This window comes from Anabas testudineus, chromosome 12, assembly GCF_900324465.2.
Source record: "Anabas testudineus chromosome 12, fAnaTes1.2, whole genome shotgun sequence".
Lineage (NCBI taxonomy): Eukaryota > Metazoa > Chordata > Actinopteri > Anabantiformes > Anabantidae > Anabas > Anabas testudineus.
In genome coordinates this window covers 710442-727136 of record NC_046621.1, presented here as the reverse complement: position 1 = coordinate 727136, position 16695 = coordinate 710442, and the positions used below count along the sequence as shown (strand labels likewise).

The following is a 16695-nucleotide window of genomic DNA, read 5'->3' as shown; positions in this document are numbered from 1 at the left end:
CTACTGTACAGTATCTTCTGTTTAGGCCGTAACCTCTAATAGATTTTATTGATCGTATTGGTGGGTTTTATTATTATTGGATATTTTAGTTGAAAAATCTATAAATCGCTAACATCAACAGTAGCTTTGTATCATTGAATAAGAGTATTAAAATATACAATACAATATTTTAATTTAAAATGTAGTAGAATAGTGTAAAAAGTCTGAAAAACAAGCAAACAAACAAAAACTCCAATCCAAACCATCGAATGAGCCAAACTCCATTTACAAATTGTTCATTTCACAGTTGCTTTAGTTTTATTGTTACATCATTAATAACTGAACTTAAGACACAAGAAATAAAAAACATTAAACCATAAGTATGCGCAGCCATGCTGTATAGGCTGGATTGATATTATATGTTTATTAAGGGTCACAGATAGAGATGATGTAGTTATTTTGTCCTTTTGCCTTTAAAGTAATGTGGAAAGACATTTGATTACTACTTAAATCACTCCTATTGAATGTGCGTCATGTTTGATATTCTGTCTATTTTTCTCTTTACCCCTTAATAAGAGTAGAACAAACATTTGATGCTCTAACGTTTCTCAAATAAAGAATCAAAGAGGAATATCGTGTCAGTTGTCCTCCTCTCTCCTTCTCCGGCGTCTGTCTCCAATGTGAATCACTGTAAATAGAAACACTTTAAAAGGTTTTGATCAGCAGCAGCAGTTGTTGAGCCTCTGGAGAAGCAGAGTTTTACCAAACATCTTGTCCATGTAAGGGGAACTTTGTGAGGCTGGGGGGGTCCCTGAAGACCGGGCTTCATTCAGACCATCATCACATCCCCTCTGTGCATCTGAGGCAGCTGCTGTATTTAAACTCAGTGCCCAAATCATCAGAACAGGCACTGAAGCAACAGCATCACAGACGGGGAGCAGAGGACAGATGGTACGTGCTCAGAGTTTCATTCTTCACATCTGAACGTTTAATGGTTTTTATTTTCAGCAAGTGAAGGGTGAAGAGTAAAGCTGTACATATGACTAGGTTAAGAAAGGAAACAACTGAAGAGCCACAAGATTAAGATGTTTTAAACAGACTGTTAGAGCAATAAGTCGAAAATACACTGAGAGCTTTAATGTGTAGAACAGAACAGTTGTTAACCTGCGGTGAAGCTTCTTCAAACTCCAGAGGAAAGGGAGTAAATATAAAATCTGGAGCCAAGCTGGAGTCAAATTCATTAATTGTTTCCTGTAACAACTGTAAAAAATCATTGAACTCATTTGATCTGATTGAACACAGTCCTGCAGTTATTAGGACATAAGCAAAACCTTTGTGACCTTTCCTTACTTCTGTTGTTTTGACGTCATCAATCGTTTCTCTGTCTCAGGATGAAGTGAACTAATAGATAACACGTTCTTCTCTCAGGCGAGCAGAAAGACAAAGAAGAAGGAAGGAGGCGCCAAAAGAGCTCAGAGAGCCTCGTCCAATGTGTTCTCCATGTTTGAACAAACCCAGATCCAAGAGTTCAAAGAGGTGAGAGAACTCGTCTCTCCCACTGGATTCATCTTAACTGGTTTATCTTGTCCTTAGATCCCGTCTCTTTCTAACTCAGGCTTTCACACTGATCGACCAAAACCGGGACGGATTCATCGACAAAGAAGATCTGAAGGACACGTACGCGTCTCTGGGTTTGTAGCTCTGATTATTAATCATCATCCCAATGAGCAGTGGTACATTTACTGGTACTTAGTTACTGTTTGATGAATAATGAGCTTAAAACATCGGAAACTGACCCGTTGGGAACCAGAATAAGGACATTTTACATTGTGTTCTGTAGAGAAATGACTTGGTGAAGTGTGAGGTTCAGTGTTAAGTTTGATTCCTCAGGTAAACTCAATGTGAAGGACAACGAGCTGGAAGTCATGCTGAAGGAAGCCACAGGTCCCATCAACTTCACCATGTTCCTCAACCTGTTTGGAGAAAAGCTGCACGGTGAGAAGCTGAAAGAGGAACTGCACCAGTTATCCAAACTAAGACTCATTCACTGGTGACTGCTGAGTTTAATGTCTGGTATATATGACTTTTAAAGACATGGACGTGCAAAAGGTGCTGTGCAGTCCCATGCAGCTCCTTAGCACTCATGTTGGCAGCTGTGTCAGCTGAGCAGGAGCTGAATATAGCTTCTTATTCTGTGCACAGACACGAGCATGAATGGATCATCTGTGTCTGTTTCCATGGAGAGGGCTTTCAATCTAACCCTCACTGAACGAAAGAGAAGAGATTCCAAAATGTTGAACTATTCCTTTAAAGAAAAATAGTCATGAGCAACAGCTGATGGCTGGAGGCCCACAGCTTGGATAATAACCATCTGAACGTGATGTATACTGATGTTATCGATCATCGGTGTGTTTGTGTGTGTGCGTGTGTGTTTCAGGCACCGACCCTGAAGAAACCATCTTAAACGCTTTCAAAATGTTCGACCCTGATGCCAAAGGCTTCATCCACAAAGACGAGTAAGTTGCCAGCTGCGCATTGATTGAGATTCAGACATGCTGCTTTGCCGTGTCAGAAAACAGATGCTTGTGTTTTCTGTTGCTGCAGGTTACAGAAACTACTGATGACACAAGCAGACAAGTTCACATCTGAAGAGGTAAAGAATCAGGTTCATTTCCACTTTATACAATTCTCAGGTAATATAGAGAAAATCTTTCAGGTCAACGTGTTGCAGAATTGTGTCAGATCAAGTCATTTCTCCTGACATTTTGCATTTGATAGACATTAGTAGACAGTTGAAATCAGATGAAATCAACCTTCAGGCACAGGAGTTGGAAAGCTGGTCTGTGGGAGTTCACCAGTAGAACCACAGCCTCAGTCTTACTTTCTGTACTACAACAGCTGATCTGGTATTAAACTGTCTGATTGCAGGTGAAGCAGATGTTCCAGTCATCAAACATCGACGCTGCAGGAAACCTGGATTACAAATCTCTGTGTTACATCATCACACACGGAGAGGAACAGGAAGAACAGTGAACTGAAGACACACCTGCTGCACTGTGTGTGTGATGTATTACAGCTTCATGTTGGAAATAAAAAGAACACACACATCACAACTTCTCAAACCTCTAATGCTGTCATCATTCATGAAGTTATGAAGTTCCAGCTTAAGAGAAAATAGTCTGCATATTAGTGGAGACTGTAGATGTAAGTATGTTAGTACTTAGCAGCTCAGTCTACGATAAGTTGGGTCAGTAATAAAATCCTGAAATGTGCTGCATTGACCTGTTCATAGCTGAGGTATTTTGTCACCTGTTATCATGGATATACTGCTCAGTATCTTTTATAAATTACTTATTTTTGGAAGCATTTACCTCCAAGATTATCCAGGGTGGACTGAAATCTCATATCTGAATAAATAGGTGCAGCCTTTGCTAGTTATGTCTTTTTGCACAAGGGTTGTAAAATTAAACAATAAATATTATTTGATGAAATTTAATAAACATCCAATCAGCTCATCACTGCTGTGACTCTTAAACATAGAAAACTTGGGATTTCTCAGTTATTAACTAACTAATAAGTTTGAGCTGGAGAATTTGATTAACTATAAAACACAAATTCAATTCAAGAAATCTCTTTATTTCAGTTCACGTTTACAGATAATGCCCTGATCACCTTTTCTCCACACTGATCAACAGGAAGAGAAATTCTTGTGTCAGTGTTTTAATGTGGACACAACAAACTGCAGAAACTAGCGAAAATATTTCATGTTGTTTCTGCACAAAAGCAGCATTTTAGAATATTTCTAGCTTATTGTAGATGTAGGATAAAAAAAAATTCAAATTAGTGTGCTTTTAGAAATAGATCCCAGTGGGATCATTAAAGCTGGTGCTCTGGTTAAAAAAAAGGTCTTTAGGTTTCAGAACAAGCTAAAAATTAATAAAAGATATTTAGAAATCAACCTAGAAGATGGTATCATCAGCATAAAAACAGACTTTACAATGGTAAGTTTTAAAATAAATATGATCTATTCATAGAACAAGAAGTAGAGGACCCAATATCGAGGCTTGTGGAACACCTTCACCATCTGACCTGATCTGAAGCTACACTGGAGCCAGAATTTGAAAAATACTTCAATCATGAGTGGAGATGTCAAAACTCTTAATTATTAATTAATTAATTATAAGTTTTCACTACACAAACATTCTTTAGGTTACTTGGTGTGTAAATCATTTAGTTTCACTTGCGACTGGTACAAAAATACTAAATATAAAGTCCAGTAAACAACAGCAGGCGCAGCATTAATAAATAACACACTTCAGAATCCCTTATGTAAAAAAGATCTCCCTTCGAGGAAACAAACTCATTTACCATCTTCAGTTAAGTTCAAGTGTTTTTAATCCAGTGATGAGCAGCTCTCTTTGTCTGATCAATGAGGTCTGTGAGAGTCACTGACAGGCTGCAGCTTGAGCTTCTATGAAGACGAAGAAGGCCAGAGAGTAGGCAGGAAGCTGCAGATGTTTAGCTGGAGGCAGACGACTTCCTTTAAGGTCAGGAAGAGTTTTATCATCCACCATCTTCAACACCTCTCCATTCAGTTTCACTGACCTTCGTAAAAACACATAAAATCATCTCATCAGTCACTAAACGGTGGAGAATGAGCTCTTCTACTCTGCTGGCTATTGGTTTATAAACCAAATGTGATTTTAATGTATTTAATGCTGCTCCCTGACTTCTGGATCTTTTTCTTTTTCTGCATCTTTGATGATTTTAGTGGTAATTACCTGAGTACTTTTAGAATATGTGTACATACGATATGGATCTGCTCCGTTTTTAGCATCACAATCTCTCTCTTGCTCCACACTCCTGTGTGGTTTGAATAAACTTACTGTGAATCATTTTGGACAAAGCATTTTCCAAATGAATGTAACGTAAAGAAAGGAACAAATACAAAGTGTGGATTTGATCATGAAGACAAACAGTAAAACAGTGTAAAGTTTATCTCCTGCTGTCTTGGTGCAAACAGAGCAGACTTCAGAAACTCAGTGATAAATGGTTAGATGGAGGAATTCTGGGTTACTGGCACCTGGAGTAGAGCCCCCGCTCTCCCGGCTGGTCAGACTGGAGGACAAAAGCCTCCACTGTGCTGGAGGAGACGAGTGCGGGAACAGAGATCCTGGCTGGTTTCTTACTCAGGTTCATGGATATCAAAGTGACGGCTCCACGTCTGTAACTGCAGAAATAAATACGCCCGATGATTAAATGTTAACAGCAGATAAAACCAGTGGAGGATGTGCTCATGAAGCTGCAGTACCTCTTAGTGTTGGAGCAGTGCAGGTAGAGCCTCACTCTTTTACTTTGGACGAAATTAGAAAAAGCTTCAATTTTTAAAACCTCTGGTCCAACAAGTCTCTTGTAGAGAACAGACAGCCAGTAATCCTAAAAGAACATAGATCACAGTTATCAATCAAGTGTACACACCGACAGGTTCCCTCTCTTTTAGCTCTGCTTCTGGTCTCCAGCATCTCCTGAGGGAAATACCTGCTCGATGTTCACCGGCTGGTGTGAGAATGTTACTCCACAGAAACCCAGTGGCAGGAAGCACTCATAGTTATAAATATGACTAAATGTTAAATACAAAGACACAAACTGGAAATAAAAACTCAAATACAACACTTGAATAAATGTGCTCAGTCCTTACACTGAAGTAAAACCTGAAGACAACACAGACGCTGACATTGAGCTTAAATTGTGAAACTGAATGAACTATTTCTTACAGGTAAAGGATCCAGGTTGTCGTCGACCAGGTGGTAACTCCCCGAACCTACAAACACCTGCCTCATCACAACATCCAGGCCGAGCGCGGCCCCCAGGCCCAATTTATCCAACCACCTGAAAATAGGACATATTCACACACAACTCTGGTAAATGTTTGATGTCCAGGTTGAATAAAAAGTGGGAACAACACAGCATCAGTGCTCTGTGGCTTTTTCCTAAATCAGGTGATGGATCAGTAAAAAAAAACACGATGCACAGACGACTCAGCTACAGAAGCTTTGGTGTGTTCGGGTTTCAGTAACAGTAGTTCTGGTTTTACTCTGTTCTGTTCTTGTCAAGTACAACAGTCACAGAACCGACAGATTTAAAGTTAACTAACAACACTGAGCACAAACATTTAGTTAAAAAGGCAGAGTCGGTGAACTTGTAGTGTTTTTCTCATCAAACTGTTTTGTGTCCTTTCCCAGTTTCAAGTAGATCAGTTTTCTGTTCCCTGGTCCCAGACTCATGTGGTCTTGACTACAGTTCAGGTTACCGTCTTTAAAAACTCACATGAATCCTGCTACGAATGTGTCCGACAGTCCTGCAGCTCCTCCTCCGTAGGCTGAACTCGTCTCTCCCAGCCAAACCTTCTTCCCTGGAGAAACTAGATTGACTTCCTGGACACGGAGGGAAAACACAGATCCACTTCAACACCTGGACCTCCCACAGGTGAAACACTCTGCTGTACATTATTACCTGCAGGACTTTATTAGTCTTTACAGTCAGTGTGTCCAGAACAACTGGGTCTAGAAAATCGTCCAAGGACGCGTCTCTTCCATTCACATAATAACTAGGAAGGAGACAGGAGAGCGAGTGACGTTTAGGAGAAACAAGGTGAAGTGACGGAGCACAGGTAACACAGCGCAGAGTAAAGGTGAACTCACTGGTGCCAGGTACAGGCGTTGACAACCCGAGCTCCACTCTTCAGGAACCTGAATACAGAACAAGTCACAACCAATTCAAAAGTATTGACACATGATTAGAACGTATCAGCTCTGTTCACTGATACTGGATTTCAGAGAACGCATCACTGCATGATCTGAATTAGTAAAATGACAAAAACTGACACTACAGTTATTTAAAGCACTTGAAGGAGAAATCCAAGTGTCATGTTCAGTGTCCGTATGAAACCTTCCTGCCACTCTACAGGAGAAGTCGTCCATTCATTTAACACTTCTGGAGGTAACGAAGTGAAGTCTGCAGCTCACATGTGACTCTGGAATTTAATTATGGGACAGAATGAGCTCAGTTCAACTCAGTTTCAAGTTGAACACAACACTTTTCATCAGATATATATTACAGGACATGTGTATGAACACGCTCAGGGCCTGAAAACCTGTTGGCGGGAGTCTGTTTTTGGTGCAGATGTGATGTATTCAGCTTTAAAACACTTGTCGTGTGAGTCAAACAGTCCGAACAGAGTGGAGACACAGTTTATTTGTGTGGAAACATCGTCCTCCTCTTTGTATCTATAGCCTGAGACACACCGAGCTGACAGTCGCTGTTTCCCTCAGTGCTCTTTCTCAGTCGTCCCCACGATGGTGACTCAACACATAAGTTGGTCGAAGTGAAACTGAACAGACTCACTGTGTATTAAAACCTGGTAAAGCTGAACTAAGGCCAAACTAAATACTATAATACATATAATGTCATTCACAAACTTGGACCCGCTCTACTGACACGCTGATGAGGTTTGTCTCCGTGTGACCTCTCACCCCTTCAGTATGTCTATCCTGTGGTCTCGTGGCTGGCCCACGTCCGGCCCGTACAGCCCAGCGTCACGGTACAATTTGGATTCTGACATCAATTCTCTGAGATGTGTAAAGTCCCGTCCCAGCTGTTCTCCATCCACACGGATCCCAGCCTTCTTCTCGTAGCTGTTTGGTTCTGAAGACCAACAAGTGACAGCAGTGTCAGTTTCAGATCCGTTTACAACAAACACTGTGTGTTGAAACTAAACTGTTCACACTTCCTTCTCTGTAACTGTGACATAAAACCACTGAAACAGTTTTCCCAAGTACATAAAACATGAAATAACTTCCTGTGTGCACTCAGGGGTGTTAAATGAAGTCCTCTCAACGCATGAAGACGGAAGTGAAACTCAAACCTCAGTGTCAGAAGAACTGAGGCTTCAGTATGATAATGAACAAAACACATGAACAGCTGTTTCCTTTGCTTATTAATTATTGTTGTTTGAATCATTTGCTTGATAAAATGTCTGGAAACAGTTAAAAAGGTGCATCGTGATTTCAAGTCGACTGTGATGATGTTAAAATGCTCAAACTTTCTTTTTACCTTTCTGCTAGAAAAATGATTTCAACTCATCAGTTACCAAAATGTCTGCAGACCGTTCAGAGTGTTGCAGCTCTTTTGTTAACAAAATCAAATCTAGGACATCTGTTCGTACCGTTCCCCAGCTCCCAGGACATCCTGTACCGTCTGGACTCGCAGTACTGCAGGAGTGAGCGGGCGTTGCTGCTGTTCCATCTGTTGTCAGCGGTTCTGAGCAGAGCGTTCAGTCCAAAGATCAGATCCATGCCCGAACAGTTGGTGAAGGAGTGCAGCAGGTCGACGGTGGACTCTGTCACAGGAAGAGGACTTTAGCAGCAGCAGTGTTTCAATAAGGACGCCTGTATGAGACTCGTACCTGTGAACTTGACTCTGGTGTACTTCCTCTGCAGGTCTTCTTTCATCAGGATCAGCTGTTGTTGAGTCCACTCCTTCTTCAGCTTGTCCTCCAGCCATGAAGGTAACTCCACTCCATCACAGGACGGATCTGAGTCACAGACAAAGGGACAAAACGTGACTTCAGCTGCACAAAGGTCAGAAGAAAAACCCTCAGTGACCACACAGCGCCTGACCTGCTGGACCCCGGTCTGAACTGAGTCCAGTCAAACTATAACAGCACATTCTCTGCTCTGAGGTTCAGTTGAACACATATTCTGCCTCTTGAACAAAGCTGTGAAGAACAAACAGTGAAGACGGACACATTTGATTCCTGGAACACGGATCTTCTTTATGTCCCAGTGAAGAACATTTCATGTATTCGTGCCTTTTCATTTATTGACCTTGTGGATTTGTCTTCTATCATCTGTTCTTTAAAAATGATTCTTTATTCTACAGTAAAAAAAAAAGGTTTGACAAGTATTAGACCAGATCATCAGAAGACACCTGTACAGCTACAGTTTGTGTCATCTGCATAGGATAACAGTGCCCAGTCAGGTCCATAAGTATGTGGACAGTAACAGTTTTCTTCATGTTGGCTCTGAACATCTACTGTAGATTTTCAGCTTTAATTAAAGAACTGAACGTAAATATAGAACGAAAAGACTGTTTTCATTACGTCCAACAGGATCAGGGAAACCTGACATTACCTGCAGTGACACCCGAGTCCTTATGAAACCCCTGAGGCGTGAACACCATGAAGTCCTGTCTGGTCCCCCCAAATCTCAGAAAAGCTGGAGTTAAAGCTTTCGCCAACGTCCTGATCTTCGGAGAGCTACAAACAGAACAGTGTTGATGTGAGATTCAGAAATGATCCATCGTTTGATGTGTTGGGAGCAAATATTAAAAGACGAATGTGACAGAAAACGAGTGGATCTCACCAAACGTTTGAATTTGAATGTATGTTTGAAGATTATGGAGCAAACTGAAAACTGGGGTTTGAATCTAAAGTTTCACTTTTTAAGAGAATGAAGACAAACACTGATAAAAACACAGTAAAAACTGAACTAACGTATAGTTTTAAATATTCACACTCAAATATAAAGGGAGGCCACAACAGAAGGATCAGAAACTCTTCACAGTCTTTCTTCAATTAATGGAGTTTGATTTTAGTTCAACTTTCAAAGAACTCAAAAATCCAAAAAGCAGATGACTTGACGTCTGTGAGTTTTTGAAACTTATTTAAACTCTGAGCTGATGAACTGCGAACAGAGCTCTCACTCCCTCCTGTAAAGACCAGACACAAAGAGATAAAGAGGCAGCGAGGGAGGGGACAACATCTGCAGGTGGAGGTAACATGTCCACCTACAAAGGGATCTCAGAGGGTTAGGGTTAGAAGACGAAGACGCGGCAGGAAAGGACAGTTCAGGGTTCATAAGTCGCTGACCGTGACCCTGAGCAGTTTGTTTCCTGTTCAACACTGACAATAATAAGAGGTTTCATTTACTTTTAATCTTCGATAAGATTCAATATTATTACAGCTCATCTGTTAAATTCAACTATACTCAAGTAAAATTCCTAGTAGTAGTAGTAGTTCCTAGTACTCAGTTACTTTTTACCACTGTCGTGATGTACTGATACTGCACTTTCAAAATAAAAGTGCCAGAAACGCAGTACAAATACCTCAACACGAGTAAGTGCGTAAATCCCTAAGAGGTTTCTTTAATCCGGATTAACAGCTGTGTGCTCAGTAAATCCACTCCGACGTGTCCTGTGGAAGCTGCTTCCCCAGGATTAACCAGGTGAGCTGGCGGTCGACACCCACCTCAGCAGGTACATGAACCTCTCCTCCGCAGCCAGGCTCGCGTCCACGGTGACGGACAGGTAGCGTCGGTCCACCCGGCGGATCGCGGAGGACAAGTCCACGTCCACGGACACGGACACGGACACGTCGAGCGACCCCGAGGAGTTTCTGCCGGAGCCGGAGCCGGAGCCGGAGTCAGGTCCGAGGAGCCGGTGAGAGGAGCCGGTCCGAGTCCAGAGGAAGCAGAGACTCAGCAGCACGACCCGGTTCATGGTGCAGACTGACGGAGACACTTCCTGCTGCGGAGCTGCAGCATCAGCGGATCGACGGAGACCAGAGGACACACGAAGGTTCCCCCGGGAGGGGCCCCCGGTGGACCCCCCCACCAGGACCCGGACATCACAGAGTCCACCCCGGTGCACCCCCCAGGACCTGGACTCAGGTGACGTCAGACAGTAAAATTAAAAAGCTGCAGTTTAAAGTGGAATTGATTCATTAATAATTAACACGGTGTAAAACAAGCTGTGTTCAGTTTGTAGAACAAGTTAATGTGTGAGCACAGAACAAAGATTTAATGTGAGAATCACATGAATATTTGACTTTGTGAAGAACCTCAGGTTGTTGGTGATTTTACCTCAGGTACAGCCTCACCTGAGAAAAGGTTCCTTCACACTGACACCTACTGGACACACGAGGGAACAACATCCAGGTACTTTATATTAATAACTGTTTCAGTATTATAATAATATATAACTAATTATAATAATAATAATACTGTGAATTCTGAAGGGCACAGTGATAAACCAAATGTTAAATCATGTGCTGTACATTTAACATGGCTCCACTTGATACTGGTTCCAGTGATTTGATTTGAAGATTTATGTTTTGTCCTCATTTCACAGTTTTAAGCAGTGTTACCATCAAACCACCACGTGTCCCTGGTCTAACTAATAAGTGACGGGAACATGTGTCATAATGTCAGTTTGGAAAACAATTTAAGTAAAAAGTATTAATACCTGTTTTTGTAATATTGAAATCAAAAAGTTGTTTAATTACAGGAGAAAAGAACTAATAAACTAATTGAAATAACTTGGGATTGAATAAAGCTTTATTTCCATTATTAGATAATGATTACAGTTATTGATTTTAAAAGTGGTTAACACAGTTTAATACAGGTTTCAGATTTACTTAATGGACCGTTATAATTAAAAGTCTCTGTTAAGACTCATGCAGTCAAAAGAAACAACATGATTCAAATAGAAACGAGCAAAGATCACACTGTCAAACACTAACAGCCAATCAGAAAAGCTGAATACTGATAATAACATTTGCTGAAAGAAAAGAAGAAACAGTAAAATAACATAAAATACTGAGTTTGATCCACTTCAACTTTTTTCTATTTGAGTTTACAGAACTCTGCAGTGTCCCCGGGAGAGTAAGGAAGCCAAAGTCCAGCGTGTAGAGGCTCAGTGAACGTGGTCTGGACTCTGTGGAGGAGAGTCATGGTTCCAGAGACGCTGTAGAAGGACAGAACACCTGCTCTGGGATCCAGGTAAACCCCTATTCTGGAGGACGGACGACCAAAGACGGGCGTTTGGATGTTTTCGTAATAGAAGCTAAATGTGTTTTGGTCACAATCTAATGCCCAAGACTGGTCGTTGCATCCAAAACCGGAATCGTTCCCTGCTCGGCTAATTTTCCTGTACGCAACAGCTACGTGAACTCTGGTCCCTCTCCACTCCACCTCCCAGTAGGAACGTGCACTCAGACGCTCTCTGCTCAGGACCTGAGTGTAGACTGTGAACCTGTCTGGATGACTGGAATAAGACTGTGGTTGATTCATGACTGTTGCTTTTCTGTTCCCCTCAGTTAATGACAGAGTTGTGTGTGCCGTGTTTGGATCCAGTCTAATGTCACGTGAATATCTTAAGAACTCAGCTCTGGACTGTGGCTCTGGTTCTGACCGTAAAACATCCAGTTCAGTCACTGTGAGTGAGATGTTTCTCCATGTCTGTCTCAGTATGTCCTCTAGTACGTCTCTGAGCTCTGTCACAGCTGCCGTCACGTCCTCAAAGAACCTCACAGGACGGACGTTGATGCTGGACGAGTCTGTATCTTCACTGAGCTCTGACACTGAGGGGTGGTTCTGGAGAAACTGGCTGTGATCCTCTGTGTGTGAGAGCTGCTCCAGCTCAGCGTCTGTCCTCTTCAGATCAGTGATCTCCTGCTCCAACTTCTGCTGAAGCTTTCTGATAAGACTCACTTCAGTCTCCTGCTGGGATCTGATCTGCTGCTTCACCTCAGACCTTCTTTTCTCCATGAGACGGATCAGATCAGTGAAGATCTTCTCACTCTCCTCCACTGTTTTACCAGCAGAGTGGTTGATAGCCTCCACCTCCCGTTGAAGCAGCTTCACCTCTTTCTCTCTGTCCTGGATTCTCTCCTGGAGTTTTTGTCGACTCCCCTCCAGCTCTCTCTGTTTCTCCGTCCTCTCTGCTGCAGCTGAGACTGTGTCGTGACCTTTATGTTCCTCCACAGAGCAGAGGTAACAGATACACTGCTGATCAGTACGACAGAACATCTTCATCACCTCATGGTGACGAGAGCAGATGTTCTCCTGCAGCTTGTTGGAGGGCTCCACCAGCTTGTGTTTCTTTAATGGAGCTGAATCATAGTGAAGCTGGAGATGTTCCTCACAGTAAGAAGCCAGACACATCAAACAGGACTTGAGGGCTTTTCTCTTCCTACTGCTGCAGACATCACAGGTCACGTCTTCAGGTCCAGCGTAGCAGAGACCAGCAGGAGCAGCCTCCATCTGTCTACACTGAGGGCAGCTGTGGCGTTTATTCTGATCCTCTTCATCCCAGAACCTGTTAATACAGTTCAGACAGTAGCTGTGTCCACAGGGAACGGTCACCGGATCCTTCAGTACATCCAGACAGATCAGACAGGAGGAGGACTCTCGGTCCAGCGGAGCTCCTTTCTGCGCCATCTCAGCTCTCAGACTGTTGGAGTTTTACTTTGTCTGAAGTGAAACTAGTTTGACCTCTGATCTAAACAGCACGTGTCTCTGCAGTGAACGGGGTCCGTCAGCTCCTGCACTTCACCACATGCTGGTTACACCCATCTTGAAATTGTAGATCTGACGGGGAGGGAACCAGGAAATGTTTTGCCAGAGTGGAGCTTCCTCAGAGGAAGAGGGAGGGTTATCAGGCTTTGACTCGTTTCAAGAAGAGGAAGGATTTAAAGAGACAAACTGTGTGTTTGATCCTTTTTCTCTTTCAAACACTTTAAGTGCTAGTTGTCAACTTTTCCCAGACGACGTTTCCTCTTATGATCGAAACACAGATCCGATGGTTCGTTTAAACTATCTAACGTTAATAATAGATGATCTGTTACATCCTCCCTGAACTTCTTCATGTCAAGGAAAAGACAAAACTTATCAACACATTTATTTTACAGTCTCACTTATTGTTTTTAGTCAGCAGTAGTAAGATGTAGTAAATGTTCTAGTTAACACAGAGTAATGTGGTAACAGGCTCTGTTCAGTGTCCTGTAGCAGCTCAGACAATAGAAAATGATTAGTTCCAATTCTTCCAACTGAAACTATGCAGAAACACATGAATCATCACATCATCATAAGATTTGATCCACACACATCGTCTTCATGTTTCACTAACAGAAAACACTTTAGTACATAATGAGAGATCTTAATTCACTTCTCAAATGGAAAATCCAAAGTAAAGAATCGATGTAAAGACAATTCTTTATAAGAAGAGAGAAACCTCCTCACACACAGGATGTTATTTTATGATTATACCAAAAGAAATCAGATTTTCCAGAATAACGTCTCGTATGTAGGACAAATAAAATCTCACAATTACAAAGATAATGAGGAATAATTCATTATGTTCAGTCGAGTTGAAACAAAACTAAATCTAACCACTAAAAACTTCATCAACTGATTTTAACTAAATCGTTATTTTTAAGTAAAACAGCACAAACTTATTCTTCCTGTAATTTTGAAGTGGAATCATGAACTTTCTGTCTTACTCACACCTTTCTTTATAATCCAAGGTGGTAAAAAAAATAAAAATCTTTATTAACACTCGTGAACTTTTATTGTTGAGTTCTCTGATTAAAAGTATAAGAAGACAGATGGTTCTCGTTCAGTTCTCTACATGTAGTCATTTACTTTACTGTCACTCAAACAGTGCAGGTCACTGTTTGAGTGAGAAACAAACTAGATATAAATCCAAACGACTACTGTACAAAGTCTCAGATCAAACTCCAAATATAATGTGCAGCGTTAACACCTGTGCCTGAACTGAACCAGGAAGTAACCATCCAGAAATCTGTAAGACTAACAAATGACCTGACTATAACAATAGTGTCCAGACTGAACACAGTGTCTCACTGTGACATCCTGCATGTCCACCTTTAGCCAGTGCTATAGTTCTTTTCACCCGTTAGAAAATGAGTCTGTACAAACATGCATGTTAACTGCAACTTGACTGAGGGACACAGACATCCGACCACAGCGCTGTCATTCTAGTTCTTTCAGTTTACAGAACTCTGCAGTGTCTCCAGCAGAATAAAGAAGCCAAAGTCCAGCGTGTAGAGGCTCAGTGAACGTGGTCTGGACTCTGTGGAGGAGAGTCATGGTTCCAGAGACGCTGTAGAAGGACAGAACACCTGCTCTGGGATCCAGGTAAACTCCTATTCTGGAGGACGGACGACCTGAGACTGGAGTTTGGATCTTGTTATAAAAAAATACACATTTGTTCTGGTCACATCGTAAAGCCCAGGACTTCTCATTGCCTCCAAATATACATTCAGTTAATCTCCCCGCTCTTTGGATTTTCATGTAGCTGACTGCTACGTAAACTCCCCCCCCCGCTCCACTCCACCTCCCAGTAACAGCGACCAGTCAGGCTCTCTCTGCTCAGGACCTGAGTGTATCTAGTGAACCTGTCTGGATGATGAGAATAAGACTGGTTCTCACTCAGCAGTGTTGCTTTTCTGTTCCCCTCAGTTAATAACAGCTTCGTATGTGCTGTGTTTGGATCCAGTGTGATTTCATAGAAGTATTTTAAGAACTCATCTCTGATCTGTGTCCCCACTGACAATAAAGAATCCACTTTATTTACTGTTGGTGAGATGTTTCTCCATGTCTGTCTCAGTATGTCCTCTAGTACGTCTCTGAGCTCTGTCACAGCTGCCGTCACGTCCTCAAAGAACCTCATAGGACGGACGTTGATGCTGGACGAGTCTGTATCTTCACTGAGCTCTGACACTGAGGGGTGGTTCTGGAGAAACTGGCTGTGATCCTCTGTGTGTGAGAGCTGCTCCAGCTCAGCGTCTGTCCTCTTCAGATCAGTGATCTCCTGCTCCAACTTCTGCTGAAGCTTTCTGATAAGACTCACTTCAGTCTCCTGCTGGGACCTGGTCTGCTGCTTCACCTCAGACCTTCTTTTCTCCATGAGACGGATCAGATCAGTGAAGATCTTCTCACTCTCCTCCACTGTTTTACCAGCAGAGTGGTTGATAGCCTCCACCTCCTGTTGAAGCAGCTTCACCTCTTTCTCTCTGTCCTGGATTCTCTGCTGGAGTTTTTGTCGACTCCCCTCCAGCTCTCTCTGCCTCTCAGTCCTTTCTGCTGCCGCTGAGACTGTGTCGTGACCTTTATGTTCCTCCACAGAGCAGAGGTAACAGATACACTGCTGATCAGTACGACAGAACATCTTCATCACCTCATGGTGACGAGAGCAGATGTTCTCCTGCAGCTTGTTGGAGGGCTCCACCAGCTTGTGTTTCTTTAATGGAGCTGAATCATAGTGAGGCTGGAGATGTTCCTCACAGTAAGAAGCCAGACACATCAAACAGGACTTGAGGGCTTTTCTCTTCCTACTGCTGCAGACATCACAGGTCACGTCTTCAGGTCCAGCGTAGCAGAGACCAGCAGGAGCAGCTTGGAGTCCAGTCTTCTTCAGCTGCTCCACTAAAACAGCCAACATGGTGCTTTTCACCAGGACAGGTTTCAGTGTGAAGGTCTGTCTACACTGAGGGCAGCTGTGTTTCTTCTTCTGACCCTCTTCATCCCAGAACCTGTTAATACAGTTCAGACAGTAGCTGTGTCCACAGGGAACCGTCACCGGATCCTTCAGTACATCCAGACAGATCGAACAACAAATAGTTTCTAGGTCCAGCTGAACTTCTTTCTGCGCCATCTCAGCTCTCAGACTGTTTGAGTTTCACTTTCACAAAACTGAAACTATTTTGAGCTCTAAACAACACGTGTCTCCTCAGTGGAGGGCGTGTGAGCAGGGCGAGGAGGGAGGGAGGGGAATGTGGCTTTGTTTCCCTTCAGTTAATTATTCTATACTGAGATTTAATCATTCCATTACACGTGAGTGTCAACAATTTCTTGA

General features: G+C 42.4%; 3 protein-coding genes and 1 pseudogene across 3 annotated transcripts; 1 reads left to right on the top strand and 3 right to left on the bottom strand.

Moving 5' to 3' along the window:
* The first annotated feature begins 707 nt into the window (after window positions 1-707).
* LOC113159045 (myosin light chain 5) lies at window positions 708-3023 on the top strand. The gene is made up of 7 exons (XM_026355517.1): window positions 708-930; window positions 1408-1515; window positions 1595-1670; window positions 1870-1974; window positions 2417-2495; window positions 2584-2632; window positions 2908-3023. The coding sequence occupies exons 1-7, from the start codon at window positions 928-930 to the stop codon at window positions 3010-3012; spliced, it is 525 nt and encodes a 174-aa protein (XP_026211302.1). The 5' UTR covers window positions 708-927; the 3' UTR covers window positions 3013-3023.
* A 571-nt stretch (window positions 3024-3594) lies between these two features.
* hpse (heparanase) lies at window positions 3595-10923 on the bottom strand. Its single transcript, XM_026354823.1, has 13 exons — window positions 10899-10923; window positions 10286-10701; window positions 9171-9295; window positions 8444-8572; window positions 8204-8377; window positions 7512-7683; window positions 6681-6728; window positions 6493-6586; window positions 6307-6413; window positions 5754-5868; window positions 5291-5415; window positions 5063-5209; window positions 3595-4584 (listed from the first exon to the last, which is right to left on the bottom strand). Exons 2-13 carry the CDS (start codon window positions 10534-10536, stop codon window positions 4425-4427), a joined length of 1647 nt encoding a protein of 548 aa, XP_026210608.1. The 5' UTR covers window positions 10537-10701; window positions 10899-10923; the 3' UTR covers window positions 3595-4424.
* A 286-nt stretch (window positions 10924-11209) lies between these two features.
* Window positions 11210-13594, bottom strand: LOC113158714 (tripartite motif-containing protein 16-like). The gene has a single exon (XM_026354821.2). The coding sequence runs from the start codon at window positions 13254-13256 to the stop codon at window positions 11661-11663; it is 1596 nt and encodes a 531-aa protein (XP_026210606.1). The 5' UTR covers window positions 13257-13594; the 3' UTR covers window positions 11210-11660.
* Window positions 13595-13699: 105 nt separating this feature from the next.
* Window positions 13700-16540, bottom strand: LOC113158713 (annotated as a pseudogene).
* Window positions 16541-16695: the final 155 nt, after the last annotated feature.